The following is a 15,910-nucleotide window of genomic DNA, read 5'->3' on the forward strand; positions in this document are numbered from 1 at the left end:
GGAGCGGGAACCAGCAGCACGTGGTCTGGCAACTGAGCCAGGTCGACAAGGGCTTGTCAAACTGTTAGCAACTCCCTTTATAACAAGTTCACTCTTGTGCTGAGTTACTGATTCCAAAAACAAAGGGTATGGGGACCTGCACTTTTGTTCTTACAGCAAAAAGATTAAATTTCCGCATCCCCACTCCAGGCCACAGGGCCACCTGTCTCGCCTCTGCACTGCGAAGGCAGAGGGGCACCCTTCCAGGGACGGTACCACTCGACCACCAGGATGGCAGCATGGCTCAGGCCCTGAGACCCACTTCTGACCCCTGAAGTCTCCCGATTGCTGGACGAAGACCCAGAGCAACTGACGTGCAAAATAAGACAACAGAGCAGCACCCACACACACAAACCAGCACAGACCCAGCCGGGCAACTGAGCGGCCCACAGGAACGCCCTCCCACCTGAGGCAGCAGAGATGCTGAGCAGGTCAGGAGACCCACAGCACAGCCACTAGAAAGACACTGAATTTGACACTGAAGGAACCAGGTCACCCTGAACAGCCAGGACCCCTGCTGTGCAGCAGGCCAGCCCCTCACTGCAGGAGGCAGCAGAGGCCTGCTTCGAGGCCACTGTACAGAGGCAAACCCCAGTGCAGTGGAGGGGCTCCAGACCCCCAAGCCAGAGCAGCCCAGGGGCCAAAAGCCCCTCGGTAACCATGACTCCAGGCAGGTCGAGGGCACTGCCGCCTGGGCTGCCAGAGGCTGGTGCGGAGGAGGCCAGGCCACGAGCCCTGGGCCCGCGCGGCGCTCGGGCCACTACTCACAGCCGTGGTAGGAGGCGGGCGACCCCCCAGCCTTGCCGTACTCCTGCTCTGAGTAGCTGGTGGAGAGGTTGGGCTGGCTGGAGCCTCGGCCGAAGGAGATCTGGTTGCTGCCCATGCTGGTGGCCACCTGGGCCATGCGCTCCTTGGTCTTGAGGGCCTGGGCCCGCTCAGCCTTCAGCCGCTCCTCATCCCTGAGCAGCGCCACCAGCTGCTTGGACTTCTCACGCACGTTGATGCCCTGGTCCTTGCCGTCACGGTCGACATACTGGAAGTCCTTCAGGGTCTGGATGGCGAAGATGTTCTCGCGGCACTGCTGGGCCACGCGCTCAGAGCCCGTCTTGACGAGGTAGTCGAGCAGCGTCAGCGCCTTGTACACGTGCCGCCAGTTCCGTCCGTGGTCGTTGAGCCGCCGCCACACCATGCTCATGATCTCCGAGAAGGCCACCACGTTGTAGGTCAGGTCCGCGATCTCAGTCATCAGCGAGCTGGACGGGCCCCACGGGTCATTGGAGGTGGCTTCCCGGACTTTAACCTCGGCTTCCGAGTAATTGTTCACGATGTTTTTCATCTGCCGCCTGATGGACGAAGTCGTCATCTTGACTTCCTTTGTTACAAACGCAAAGCTCTTCAAAGAGAGAAGCTTCCCTGTCCCGGGCAGGCTCGTGTCCCAAGAAGGTCCAGGCTCTGTAACAGGTCTGGGGCAGGGTCCCTGGTGGTCATTGCCTCTGCTGGAGCCTCAGGTCCCACAAGCTGGACGCCATGACCTGGGGAAAGAAAGAAAGACAAGCGTTCACTTGCAGGCGCCCCTCCGAGGCGGCAGGCGTGTTATGAACAGCAGCGCTGGTCCACCGGGGCGATGAGAGGACGTCTGGCCCGACAGGGACCCGCGCACCTGACACGGTAAGGATGTTCACCCACAGCCACTCTCACACTCAAAAGGGACAAGAGTGCAGCTCCTCCCAACAGCTTCTCCAGCTCCAAAAGCAAACACTTGTCCACGTCGCTGGTGGCGCTCAGATGCCCCTAAGGCCCAGGGGCCTCCCAGCACTTCATCTGTCACCCCACCGTGCGGCCAGCAGGAATGCCTGCCCCACTTCCCGGGAGCACAGCAGGTGGAGCTGGGACCCAGTGCCGAGGACATCCGGCCGACTTCCCCCGGGTCAGGAGGCAGCTCCCATTAAACAGTCAGAACAAACGGTCCTGGTAAAAAGGACATGAATGATCAGAACTATAATGAAAAGAATCAACTTCCTTAGGAAGAAAGGATGCGTGGGACTCTGCTGACTGGCCTCCCGGCCTCTTGTCCGGCTGCTTGGGTGGTGCCCAGGACAGCTGGAGCCCGTGCCCTCCCAGCGAGAGGCCATGAGGACTGGCCAGGGCACCCCCGAGCCTCCGAGGCCCCTGGTGCTAAAGAAAAGGCAGCAATTCATGTGCGTGAAGGCTGGGGCTCTGCCCTCCCGGACACCGCAGAGAGGGCTGCGGCCCCCGCAGAGACACCTGCTGTCAGTCTGTCTGAAATAACTAGGCTTTGAAGCTAAGAAAATTTGTCATGGTCAGAAAAAATACACCAAGGCCATAAACCACCTGCTATTCTCCCAAAGCCACAGAGAGACCCAGGCCCAGAGGCGGCGAGAAGGGTGGACAGGGTGCACGTCTCTTGACGGGACAGGGGCCCAGAAGGCACCTCCGAGGAGCCACGTTCAGGGCCAGTGGGCCAGGTGCCCCACCCAAGTCCGCCAGAGACCACTTTAAACCTCCCCTCCCACCTCAGGACTGGGCCGCAAACGCGCTGCACTCCTGCGGGGCGCCCCTCAAGTGCAGGCCGGGGACCTGAGTTCTGTTCTGTTCTCACTCTTTTTCGCACAGCTTGCCTGCTCGCTGCCCGCACTGCCCTCCTCAGGCTGCCAGCACCCCTGCTTGCTCACGGCGCCTGCACCCGGGACTGCGGAAACAACGGGAGCCCCATCACCTCCGGGCCCGACGATGATGATGTCAGCTGGCCTGCGACACTCACCACTGCCAGGCCCGGCAAAGGCCCTCGGCAGCTCTGGAGACGCCACATCAAGGGCCAGGCTATTCGATGTGGAAGGGACACTCCCTTTACTACAGTCAGTCCCCAGCAACAGGGATGGTTCCTGAAGCCAAAGGCCACTTCAGCTCCGTGCCAGAGATGCGACCTGTTGTTTCTGCCTGTGCTGTTCCCACACCCCTTGTCTGGGAAGGAGCCTCGGCCGCTGGCAGGGAGTGGTTCCAGCAGGGAGTGGCCCAGCCCATCAGAACACTGCTGGAAGCCCCCACAGAGCTGGGGTTCACCTAGGGTGAAGCCGACGCAGAAGCCAGCATGGAGCCCAGGGACAGAGCCGGAGCAGGACAGGACACCATTTGAGCCCAAAGGCCCACCTGCACCTGAAGCCACTCACCCCGCACTCGGCTGCGGGAGCCAGCGCAGTCTTGTGTCACCTGCGGCCGCCTGCTCTCCTGTCTCAGGCAACAGCGAACGGCACATGTGCAGCATGGGCCCCCCCAGACCTCAAGCAGGGGCTCCAACCAGGCCCCTCAGCCACAGCTGACCCGCGCCCAGGCCACCCGAGCAGCTGCGTCCTCACCCCTCAAAACGCAGGTGCCCCGCCAAAGTCCGGGTTGTCACTCTTTAGCTGGTAATGGTGACCGTAAAGTAACAGCTGAGTCACTGCATTTGCCGAGGACAGGCTGGGGCAGAAAAATTCTGGCATATCTGAAAACACAACTAGAATTCAACAGTGGGGACTGGACAGAGACTGAATAAAACAGCAACTAGAACAAAACTGAAAACACAAACAAAAAATTCCAAGGCCAGAGTGATGCCCCTGGAGGCAAGAAGAATTCCATAAACAGGGCCTGCAGAGCTGGGTGGGGAAATTCCTTCCAAGTCTAGAGTCCTCAACACAGAAGAAGAGGCTCTCCAAGGCTGGAGCAGCCAGGTGGGTCCCTGGCCAAGGCCCCCGTGTGTCTGGGCAGTCATGCTGTGCTACACGGCACGTGGCCGGCTAAGTGTGGAGAGGACGTACCCTGTCAGTCAGGGTCTCCAACAAACCCCCCCAGAGATTCTGGTGGCTTTTCAGGGATCAGGGACCATCCTCAGGGACCAGGGCTAGCTTCAATGGAACAGCACCCTCCCCCACCCCCCAAAACCCAAAGTCACAGGTCAGCCAGCACTGATGGTGATCATCTTGTCACTATCAACAGATGTCACTGCACAACTTGATCTGGAAATCCTCCCCGCAGGTGGTAGCTCCCACCTCCTGTGTCTGGCAGCCTCCTGTGACTTTCTCAAGGCAGGTGACAGGGAGCACGAGGGCTGGGCTGCAGCCACCTCCCCTGCAGCGGTACACAGAGCTGCGAACACAGAATCGCGCTGAAGAGATGCGACAGCCTTTTCAAGCTCCGTGGTGACGTCCGGGCACACTGAAATGAGGGCCACAGGTCACTGAGTGACAGTCACAAATGCTAATCTGTGAACCACTGGGTCTCACTTGTCTGTGCGAGGGGCAAGAGCGAGGACACAGCCCCTCCCCGCCACGGACAAGGTGCTGTGGCCCCCCTTAGAGGCTCTGCCTGGGAGGCCCAGACCATGGCCCGCGTGGCCACCGTAGCGGTAGCACTGGGACAGCTGGGACAGTGCGGCTCTCCTCTCCAGTGACCATTCGCCCAGAGAGAAAGCATGGCTGAGAGCAATAACCTAGTGCCCGACGCCACGCTGCCGCCGGTGCAGGGAGACAGCCTGCACACCTGCCGGGGACGTGAGGCTCGGCCAGAGAGGGAAGCGCCCGCCTCACTGACAACGCATCCGCATCCTGATGACTCCTCGGGGGAGAAACCAGATTTCCTCTCTCCCAAAAGTGACTTCAAAAAACTTTACACTCATATACTTCAAGAAGTTCAAAAACAAACATTCGAAGCTTAACTTCCAGATGATAAAGCAGGTACCATGAAACTGCTCACGAACCCCTCTCCGGCCACAGCGGGGACTGAAGGCTCCGCCCCCATGTTGGACCACCCCTGTCCCCCTCTACCAAAGGGCCACTGGGGCCTCTCCCCAGACACAGCAGTCTTGGAGAGTTCAAATCCCACATCAGCCTCCTATGACTGCGTGTCCGTGATTCTTCTAAAAGCAGAAACAAAGCACTGAGCACACACATGCAGAACCTCGTTTTTCTTCACCAGTGTGGCCCACCATTTGGTCTCCGGGAACGCAGATTACACAGGTACTGAAATGTGGTCATCTTAAAGATGGTGTGAAGCAAGGACGGGGTCAGGAGGCATGTTCTGGCCAACCCCCAGTCACTCAGAAGTGGGGGTGGGACAAGCCGCGCCTCCCTAGGGGTCAAACTCCTGCATAAAGAACAAAGAACCCCAATGCTCCCCACCTCCCCCACTCCTCAAAGTAGTTTTGCAAATGCCTGATCACGGGCAGCACTCTTCAAAAATCATGCCAAAGAGCAAACAGCACGGAGACCAGAGCACACAGACCCGGGAGCACACAGACCCGGAGCACACAGACCCGGGAGCTGGGAAAGCAGGGCTCCAGGCCAGGCTGGGACCAGCCTCGTGCTCCTGAAGGGACAGGGTGGGCCAGATGCTCTGCCAAACCCTTCGGTCCCCAGGCCCCTTTGTGACAACTGGCTCACGCCCAGCGATACCAGCTCCAGCCACAGGTCTGCCACGCGGAGGCTGGGATTCTGGGAACAAGCTTAGCGGTGGCTGTCCCTCTCAGCCGGCCAGTGGGGCTCCAGCTGGGCAGGAGGGCAGGGCCCCCCGTGGGCCTTGGGATGCACAAGAACTCGACCCTCCTCCGAGGAAGGCAGTGTGCATGTGTGCCCCTGGGTCAGTATGCAGTCTACACGTCGTGACTCTGCTGCCAGAAAAGCCCGGTCATGGCAGACGGCTATGCCACCCAGAGGCTGGGGGTCACAGAAGGAGCCTCTGATGGCTTCACACCCACCCCGCCCCACAGGGCAGGCCCGGTGATGGATGACAATTTGATCAGTACAGTCTCCCAGCTTGACATCTTTGGGGGAAAAAAGCAGAGCTACATGGAAAAATTCAGAATTCCCATGATTTCATGCTTAATTTAGAGCTGGCTGGTCACCGTGGTGGCGCCCAGTGCTGGGCTCTCGCCATGTCCCGAGGAGCCAGTGGGAGAGCGGAAGCCAAGTGGGGGCCGTGGGCCCCGTGGCCAGAGCCCCACAGGCCCAGTGTCAGGCACAGCAGTGACCGGACACTCTTCTCAAAAGGAGCTCAAGATGCTGCCCAGAGGAACTGCAGGCAGGAAGCAGGTGTCTCCACGCCGTGCAAGCACGAGACCACGAAAAGGAGTGGCGTGCTCACCTCTGCCCTTAACCCAGCAGACCTGGGAGGTCGCGCCTCTCCCCACGCAGCTGTGGAGGAAGGCGGCCCCTCAGACTTCAGACAGTGACGGCTGACGTCCACTGAACTCCACAGGTGGGCCTTGTCCCCAGCCCGACCCCGCAGGCCCCGAACGGAGCACTTCAGCAAAAGGTCAAAAGATAAGCCTCACCGTCCAAACTTCAGGAGGTTAACTCTTCCTGTGCTGCCAGTGTGCTGCACCCCTGTCCCAGTCACTTCCCTGCCGACTGGGACAACCTGGGCCCCCGTGCTGCTTCCTCTGCCCGCCAGCCTCCCACTCGCTGGGACTGTCACCACACTGGCTCTCTCCTGCCATTCTAGATCCCAACTAAAACATCGCCTCCTGGGAACCACCGCTCACTCTTAAGTCACCAGCTTTAATTTTTGGCAGAGCCCCTCTGTGTGGGACATTTTGTTGCCCACACATCTGCTGGCTGGTTCACCTCCTAGGCCCCCAGGCCCCATAAGAGCCCGGCACCGTTCATGCCTGATTCGGGGTGAGCGCTGACCGGTGCTGAGTGGAGGAGCAGGGGGAAATGAGAGTAAAAGCTGCGTCCCCGGTCCCGTCTGCTCGCGACCCAGAGTTCACACCTTGGGACCAGGCTCCGCTGAGTTCCCCCCTACGCCTTCACCGCTCGGGTCAGAACAGCTGCTCTGCTCTACGTTCTGCCTGGTGACACAGCACCCAGGACAGGAGGGACACGACTGCACCAAGTGAGTGCTTAGCACAGAGGAACCGCCAGGCCGGACAAGGGGCAGCACGGCTGCCTGGGCTCCAGAGCAGCCATCCAGGGTGGCAAGCAGGGGCTCAGATGGGGTTCCCCACCCCCGACCCCCGGATCTGTGCCCCGCCTCCCTAGCTGGGCGTCCAGGGGCCAGGGGGCAAGCTCCAGAGCCCCCACCTCAACACCTGCCTTAATGGAGGTGCGCACAGTCGCTGCCCGGCGCTGCCAGGAGGCCGGGCCTCGAGGGGCTGGTGCAGAGCGGCGTCCAGACACTGGCTTCCTCTGCCCAGCCGCGCCAGCATGTGTCCACGAGGATGTTTCTCAGCACTCCCTCAAGGACAACTCCAGGGCAGCGTCCAAGGCAGGGCGCAAAGCCTACAGAGCACCAAGGGGCTCCGTGGAGAAGGTGCTGTAGGGAAGGCGCCTGCAGTTCGGTAGGGGTGTCACCCCCAAGCCCCTTTCCGACCACACACAACACAGTCACCAGCCCCACTCTTCTCCTGTGCGGCTGGCACTTCCGAGGAAGGTCTCAGGTGTGCTAACCCTTTGACGCCAGCAGTAATCGTAAGAGGACAGGCTCAGCACAGTAACAGAACACAGGAGAGGCTCTCGAAACAAGCTAGGGAGCACTGAGCCCCGACCACACGCCAGGTGCGACTTCACGTGAGCTGCTTGCCGGAGCTGCAAGAATTCTACCCTCAGCACCTTCACTTCCCAGGGGAGGCAGCTGAGGCTCAGAGAGGTTAAGTAACGGGTCCAAGCTAGTGCCAGCAAGCGGCAGGACCAGGATCTGATCCCAGACCTCTGCCTCTGCCCTAGCCTCTGATCTCTATTCTTACCCTGTTTGGTTTCAGACAAATCCAGTGCTTCAAGTCATGAGAAGAACGAATTTTTCCTCACTGAACCTGAAGGCCTAGAAGGGACCCCATCCTGCTGCTTAAGGGGCCAGAAGATGGCAGAGAAGCAACTGTCTTCCTACCTGTCCAGCTGGTCATGGGAGGGCCTGCCCAGCTCACCGAACCAAGCGGCAGGAGCAAAGATGCCGGAGCCAGACGGCGCCCAGCGGCCACCCGCGAGCAGAGGCCGAGGCCCTGCAGGTGGAGCGCTGCACCAGGGTCCAGCCCTGGCGGTCGCAGCTTCTTCCAGGCAGCCCGCAAAGGCAGAGTGCCTCCAGTGCTCTCCCAAGAAAGCGTCACTCTGGGAGCTGTGACGGCCCACAGACGGCTACTCGGTGACACCAGGCAGGGTGGGAGCCTGAAGAGTGAGACCGCGACGATTTGAAAACCAGCTCTTCAGAACTCACACCCTTAAGGAGGACGTGTTTGGCTGCCACCGTGTCTTCTGTTAAATCAGTCACCTGGCTGGAACACCTGAGAGCTCCAATTACTCCTTTAGCACAGGTGGCGTCTGAGACACCCCCAGGAAAGACCGGGTCTCGGCGCTGAAAGGTAAACTTCCTTTTTCGGTTCAGAGCGAAAATGTGACTCCCCTCCGCCCTCCCCTGCTGGAGACATTCCCAGCGTTTTATTTACTCGGCAACACTGACCGGACTCTTAAATGTCAGAGCCGGCCTGGAGGGGGCGGGGCCCCCAGGTCTTCCCGCTGCTCCTCCAAGAGCCGCTGAGCCGAGCCGAGCCGAGCCGAGCCGAGCCGAGCCGAGCCGAGCCGAGCCGAGCCGAGCCGGAGCTGCCGACGCACAGGAGAGCGAGTGGAAGCCGGCCCCGCCCCGTCCTGAGTGCCCTGCTTTTTAAAAAAGAATACTCTGCCGCGCAAGGTGGGAAACTTCCACCACTGGCTCTGGCCGCCGCCATCACGTCGCTGAGGCCCGCGCGGGCGGCTGCGCGTCTGGGCAGCTCGGCCTTTCCCCGCGGGGTCGCGCTTGCCCGGTTCACACGTGGCAGCGCACCCCCCACCGCCGCGCCGGCAGACAGCTGGCCTCGTTTCCAACTCCTGCCACGGGGAAGAGTGCTGGTGTGTGCGTGTCTCCTGCGGCACGCGTGCCTCGCTGCTCCAGAACGAGCCCCTCGGAGGGGAACTGCGTCCACGGGGCACACATGTCCCCAGCACCACACTGTAAAAGCAGCCTTGCTGTTGTTTCAGAACATCGTTTTGCCACCACGGTGCAGACAGGTGAACGGTTTAGTCGACACCAGATCTGACAGGCGCTCCGCACACACTCGGCGTGTGAAGATCGACGCCCGCAGGGAAGCACAGGACGTGGCTCCGGCCTGGGCAGGAGGCGGCCCACGCGGGGCAGCGGCCGCAGGCTGCATGCTCACGGGAGACCCTGCCGCCCGCGGGACGGCGTGCGGACAGGGAAGGGGCCCGGCCTCCCGCCGCACTCGGCTCACCCGCCCGCCAGACGCCGCCCCGTCCCCGCCCCATCGCAGCGGTAACGGCTACCACAGGGCACTCCCCAGAGCCAGACGCCCTCTCAGGAACGCCGCACTGCTGCTTGCTCAGTGGTTTTCTTCAAATCAACTTCCTTTTAAACCCCAAGACTCGCCTTAGGTAATAACACACACGAAGTCAGGTATCCCTGCTAAGGCGTTTTGGGGGGAGGGGGCCTTTCTATTTGTATTGAGATAAAATTCACCATTTAAAGTGTACAAGTCACACTTACAATTCCGCATCCTCACGATGCGGGATAACCGTCACCGCCGTGTGCATCTGCATCACCCAAAGAAGCCCTACCGGTCAGCAGCCACCGCCCGCCCCGCCTGCCGCCCGGCCCTGCCAACCACTCACCTCCCCTGTCTCTGGGTGCACCTACTCTGGACTTTCACGGAAACGAAATCTCATAGTGTGCGGCCGTCTGTGTCCGGCTCCTCTCACCCAGCATGTCTTAAGGTCCACTCACACCACACTCTCAGTACCTCACTCCTCCTGACGGCTGAGTAATTCCCCACCATACGGACAGACCACATTTCATCCACCCCCGCATCCGCTGGAGGACGTCTGGGCTGTTTCCATTTTTTGGCCGTCGTGCATAATGCTGCTATGAACTCTGTGTCATTTTTGTGTGGACGTGTGTGCTGGCCTCTCTGCGCAGACACCAACAAGGGGGGTTGCCAGGTCACACGGCAGCTCTCTAACTCTCGGAGGAAGTGCCAAAGTACCGTGGCATTTTTAAGATTAAAAAACTATTAAGATGAGTAACGTTCAACTGTTACCATTTAAAATTATTTTAAGAAACACTGCTGAAGTCAAAGCTACTGGAGTGGGTTTGTGTGTTTGCGGGCAGAGATGTGACACCATCAAGGTGGCGCTTCTGAGCTCCTGATGTAGCCGAAGAGGGCGAGAGGGCTGTGGGGAGGACTGGGGAGGGCAGGAACCACCAGAAGCGCAGGCCCCAAGCAGGCGGGAATGGGCGGAAACAGAGAGGCACCTTTAGCAGGACGTCAGGGTGGGGAAAGTGTGCCGGTTTCAGAAGGGAAGACTCAGAACAAGCAGTTCTATCTCAGATGAATGCGGCTGGAGACGCTGGCGGGACAGGCGGGTGAATGCAGAGGCCAAGGGCAGCCGGTGCCGAGGGTTGGGGAGGGTGCAGGGGCTACTCGCTCCTCTGGAGGGACCCAGGAGGGCAGAGATGAGGATGTGAGTGGCCACCAGAGAAGTCCACGAAGGGCCAGGAGGGGCACAGACACAGCAGAGCCATCGGGGCCGGAGGGAGAGCGGAGGGTTCAGGGCACGCAGAGGCTGGGGGGTGGCAAGAAGCAGGCCTCCGGTGCCACGACGGTAGTGGGAAAGCCGTGCCATCTCCTAATTAGGCTGCCAAAGGCCGGACACCCTGACAGGGGTGGGGGAGGGGACTGCACACGGACCTCCTAGACCCGCTGCCTGGAGGCCCAGCTCTCTGTGCCACAAAACTGAACTCACTGCCCACCGCCCCTTCCCTCCGGGGAGCCTCTGCTGAGCACCCACCACCTGCTGCCCGGCTGCTGGAGCCAGAGGCCTGGGAGGCCGCCCGCTTCCGGCTCCCCGCCCCTTCCTCCCACGACCTCTGGACCGCAGGCTCTGGGGACAGAGGCCCTGACTGTCTCCACACTGGGGCTGGCGTGGTGCCGGGCACACATCTGCCACCGGAAGGAATGCCTCCAGCCCCCACCTGCTCCCCCTCATCCCGGCTGCTCTCCGCACCCCCACCCAACCCCTAAATCCGGAATACGAAACATGGCCTCTGACAGCACTCTAGTTTGAAAACAGCAACTCGGTCAAGCGGAAAGATGGCTGCCCTCGGGCCACTTTTCAGTTGCCCCACTGAATCTCGGCTTCCTCCTCTGGAAAACGGAAACAGCAGCCCTCGAGGCCCCACAGATGGCGGAGTGAGACTGTCACTCCCACAGGGCCGCCTGCCGGCCCCTGGCCCCCCAGAGACCGCTCAGCAGGGGCAGCAACGTCCCGCCCCGGCGAGGGAGGCTCTGGGCTGGGCCGACTTCACACTGCGTTTAACGAGCAGACACAAACCACAGTTTGCAGTTTGCACACCATGTAATTTTTTTTAATTCTTAAAAGATTAGAGGTACGCTGCCAAATGTCAAAACACAAAAACCAAAAAGAAACTGAAGTTGTTATTTTCCTTTGACTTTTATCTCCGTTAGCCAAATGCTTTTGTCCAAACTATGTTTATGTTGCCTTTGCCCTACTTTGTTTAGAAAAATAACAATAAAGGAGTGCGTTTTCAGCCCGGACGACTGTGCACATGCGATCTGCCCAGAAAACACTCTGCTTCAAGAGGCAGAACTGATACTTGCCTCAGAGGAGTCACCGGCCACCAGCCTCCTCCTCCGGCCTCCCTGGGGACAACCAGGTGGGAGAGGAGGCATCCTTTGCTCGACGATACTCCACAGGGACAGCAGGACCAAGACCGGGGAGGCCGGGCCTGTCTACTCAAGGACCACAGGCTCGCTGCTGCCGGCCAACTCACCGAGATGACAGCTGCTCTTTCCTGACTGTGTGCTGCATCTACAAAGGAGGCACCTGACAGGTGAGGAGAGAGGGCGTGGGTCCCCTCAGGGAAGCCCAGCCCCGCCCCTCCTCAGCACGGACCTAACTAATGCTACTTCCACAGGCTGCCTACGTGCTTCCCAGCTGCTCCCTGGAAGACACCAGGGCTTCCCACCAGCCAGCTCTCAAGGTCAATCAGTTAGCTGCAGGTCATTTCCACCTGGAGCGACCTCCCCCCTCCAGAATCCCTCTCCCAGGTAGCGTGAACACCCACTTCTCTTGTCTGTAGCCATCAGTTCTACTCGCCAAGTATTTGCAGCTCACCTCCTTCCCGCCCTGGTGCAGCACTGCGCTCACCCCCAGCCCCGCGGAGTCAGTCCCCACACGGGCCACTACAGTGTGGTACAGGTGATGCGTGTCACCACCTGCCCAGCACTTTAGAAGCCGGTGTGCGATTCTCCGTGTTCCTTTCCCAACATGGTGGGGACGGTGGAGGCCTGTGTCTCTAACAAGAGAAAGGACATGGTGCCCAGGCACGACGCACACCAGTGTCCACAGCAGCACTGCTCCTACAGCCAGAAGGTGAAAAGATCTTTGCATCAACCAGTGAACGGGTACATAAAACAATACACTGGTGTATCCAAACAGCGAGATACCGCTCAGTCTTAAAAAGGAAGGAAGTACAGATACCTGCCCCAACACAATGAACTCTGAAAACACACAGAGAAGCCAGACACTAAGGGCCACGCACTGTGCGACTCTGTTACAGGGCTCGTCCAGAACAGGCACGTCCATGTGACACAGAGCAGACTGACAGGCTGGGGCGAGGTGACCGCTCACTGGGCGCAGGCTTCTTTGGGGGTGAGGAATGCTGAGGGCTGCACAACCCTAAATAGACTGAAAGCTCCTGCACTGTGCATTTCAAACGAGTGACCTTAATTGCGTGGTACCTAAATCACACGTCAATAAAGCTGCGAATAACAATCAGAAAAAATGGTGCTCCATCAGCCTGTCCACAAATGCTGACAATGACCACACACACCGGACACACTGGACACGGGGCCTTCGCTGTGCCGGGCACTGAGACTCCAGGGGTGGGCTATTTTCACGGCATCAAGCAGCCCATCCCCAGCGGACTCAAACACACTCATTCTTGTGTGTTCATGCTGAAAACGTGTCTGTGGCCAATTAACTTAAAATCCTGCATGGAAGCCAAGGCTGCGGCTCTGCCACAGTAGGACTAGACTGTGCCCCAACGCCGCAGCCTGGGTCTTTACACACAGGAGACAGGGGTGGGGGTTGGGTACTCAAAAGAATCTGGCTAGATCAGAGTAACTCCCAGCCTGAAAAAGTGTTTACAACTCATAACACAATAAACAAACCTTCCAAAAATATAAAGAACTCACAGAAATTGAGAAATAAGCAACCAATAACCCAAGAAAAAAATGGGAAAAAGAACTGTCCACGAAAAAAAAAAGTAAATGGTCCTGAAACATGACAATATGATCAACTCACACTTCAGAAAAGCCCAAATTAAACCTATGCTGAGATCCTCTTTACACCTGTCAAGTTGGCAGAAGCTCACACGTTTGACTGTCCCTTCCGTTGGTGAGGTGTAGGGTGCCGGCCCTGGCACTGGCCGGTGGGGGTGCAAAGTGCAGTAACCCGTGCAGAGGGCAGTTTGGCAAAATCTATGAAAATTACGAACGTGCTTACCCTCTGAGCCAGCGCTGCCCCGGGGGGGGCCGCCTGCAGCCCCACCTGCCCACTGGGGAGGACGCACAGGTAAGACCACGCACCATGGGCCTGTTAGGAAGCAGCACGTGGGGAACGGCCGCTGCGGCACAGGGGCGGGATTCACAACAAAACGGAGGGCAACGCCACGAGTCTACACAGCAGTTCTCAATCACATTATGAGAGAGGAAGACGGGGGTTCTCTACCTACTGACGCGGGTTGTCTAGACTGCACTGAAAGTAAAAACGCAAGGTGTACAGTTGTGTGTGGTGTGCTAGCTTTCATTTAACAAAAAGGGAGACACAAGAACACGACCTTGCTTTTGCCTTGCCTTCGTGCAGGAACACTGGAAGGCTACCGAAGGGGCTGCTGTGAGACGGAGGGCAGAGGGGGCGGGCGCGAGTTCACAGAATGCACTTCAACACCTCCTCGCTCCAGAGCTCTGTGAGCCTGTCCCCTACTCAAACGAGTATTACATTTTTTTAAAAAGTCCCAGCCTCATTCCAAAAAAAAAGTCAAGACCTTGGCCCGCAGGTCCCAGACACCAAAGGCGCGAGCAGCCCAGCTCCAAGTGCCGGCCAGGCTGTGCCCCGCCTGCGAGCCGTGGGAGCCGGGGGCAGGGCCCAAGACGGTCCTGCGCACCCCCACCCCCCAATATCCAGCTGGCGGGGATGGGCGTCCCCCTGCTCTCCCCAGCACGGCCGAGCAGGTCTGGTCCCGCCCACCACTGGCGCAGAACCCCAAGCACCCACCGTGCGTAGCGCGTCCTCGGCACCTGCCACTGGCCTGGGCACACGGAGCCGTCAAACGCAGCCCCCGCCTGCAAAGAGCTCGTGTGGGAACAGACAGACAGTACCCTGGACGGAAGCCTCCGGGTGCGGGCCACGCGTCGGGGACAAGGGGCGGCGAGGGGGTGGACGCAGGCAAAGAGGAAAGGCCTTCAAGGGCGGCACCCATTTGTCTGGGACTCTCCCTCGGAAGCCTCCTGATGCTCAAAAGGCGCAAAGTCCACGGGCACTGTGTTCACACTCACAGAAACAGCCAAGCCTGCTCCCACACCACCGCCTGCAGGGAGGGGCCCCTCAGGCCCACCCATTCCAAACTGTACTTCCCGGAGCCTCACAGGGCAGTCGTTTCTTAATCTCTTACTTCTGAGGGCCAGATTCAGAAGCAGTGTGTTAAAGAATGAGTTTCTTCCTTTTTAAAGAAGACAATATTGTTTCCCCCTTCCTAGCTTTAAACCAATTTTCCTCTCCTTCCTCTGTAATGGCCTTTGCACTTCTACTGCAGGATTTCTCACACATCAGCACACGCGTCAATGCCAGCCCCGGGGGCCAGCGCACCGGCCCGTCCGCCCCGTCGGGCCCTCCCGGGAAGGGCAGTCTCAGGTGGGGGCTGACATCCTGTCACTGCGGTCAACTCTGTGGCCAGCTGGTGGGCAGAGGGGCAGGGCCGCCCGGCCTGGGAGAGTGGAGCCCAGGGCTGCTGACAGGGCACAAGCAGCGCCCACGCCAAGGGCCCAAGGGACACTACCAGGCACTGGCATGCTGTGGGCCTCCCTGAAGTGACCAGGGACCCATAGCCTGGACTGGAGCAGAAGGAGCTGGTGAGCCTCAGGCAAACACAGGAACTGGCCCACTTTTTTCTGGAGACTCCTAGAAGGAAAGGCAATAAACATCACCAACTCCGCATCCCAACCCAGCACACCCTCACCAAACGGCAGGGCTTGCTCAGGGACAGCAAAGCTGCAGCCCGGACCCCGCTCTCCCCAGGGAGCACCCTGGCACTGGGATGGCTTGGACGCCACACAGCCCACGCTCACCTAGATGCTCACAGGGAAACGGAGGCCCAGGGAGCGTTAAGTGGCTTCGTCCGTGGGGCTGCCCGCCCCACTCCGAGTCTCTGAGCGCGTGCAGTGCTGGCGGTCTTTGGCTCCATTGTCCCCGTCGTCCAGCCCTGAAGTCACCCTCCCCACCAGACTGCTCCGCCTCGCACTCCCTGTCTCAGCACCGGCGCTGACAGCCTCCCTGACATGCAACTGCTTGTAATAAGCCCCAACACTGCAGCGAAGCTGCTTCCCCAGCAGAGAGCTCCCCCCTGGCCTCCCACAGCACTGGGGCTGCAGACCCCACCGCCCCAGCAAGGAGGGGGCACAAATCACAGGGGCAGCTGACCTCTCCCCAGCATGTCATTCAAGGGAGAGCTCTGTGCCATCCCGTGACGGCCACGCAGGCCAGAGACCCCGGGCACCAGGCAAACAGCAACTTGGAGAAAATAAGCCAAATGTTGA

At 59.6% G+C, this 15,910-nt stretch overlaps 1 protein-coding gene and 1 long non-coding RNA gene across 3 annotated transcripts in view; one reads left to right on the forward strand and one right to left on the reverse strand.

Moving 5' to 3' along the window:
* Window positions 1-15,910, reverse strand: part of EPN2 (epsin 2) — a 55,823-nt gene that overhangs the window by 27,465 nt on the left and 12,448 nt on the right. For both annotated transcript variants that reach the window (XM_072938508.1, XM_072938507.1), the window contains exon 2: window positions 808-1,571. In XM_072938508.1, the coding sequence (XP_072794609.1) occupies window positions 808-1,402 (595 nt within the window). In that variant the 5' untranslated portion in view covers window positions 1,403-1,571. The remainder of the gene's footprint in view (window positions 1-807; window positions 1,572-15,910) is intronic.
* Window positions 9,296-13,658, forward strand: LOC140686294 (uncharacterized). Its single transcript, XR_012060013.1, has 3 exons — window positions 9,296-9,449; window positions 11,594-11,925; window positions 12,010-13,658. It is a non-coding gene; the product is annotated as an uncharacterized lncRNA (long non-coding RNA).

Source organism: Vicugna pacos, chromosome 16, assembly GCF_048564905.1.
Source record: "Vicugna pacos chromosome 16, VicPac4, whole genome shotgun sequence".
NCBI lineage: Eukaryota > Metazoa > Chordata > Mammalia > Artiodactyla > Camelidae > Vicugna > Vicugna pacos.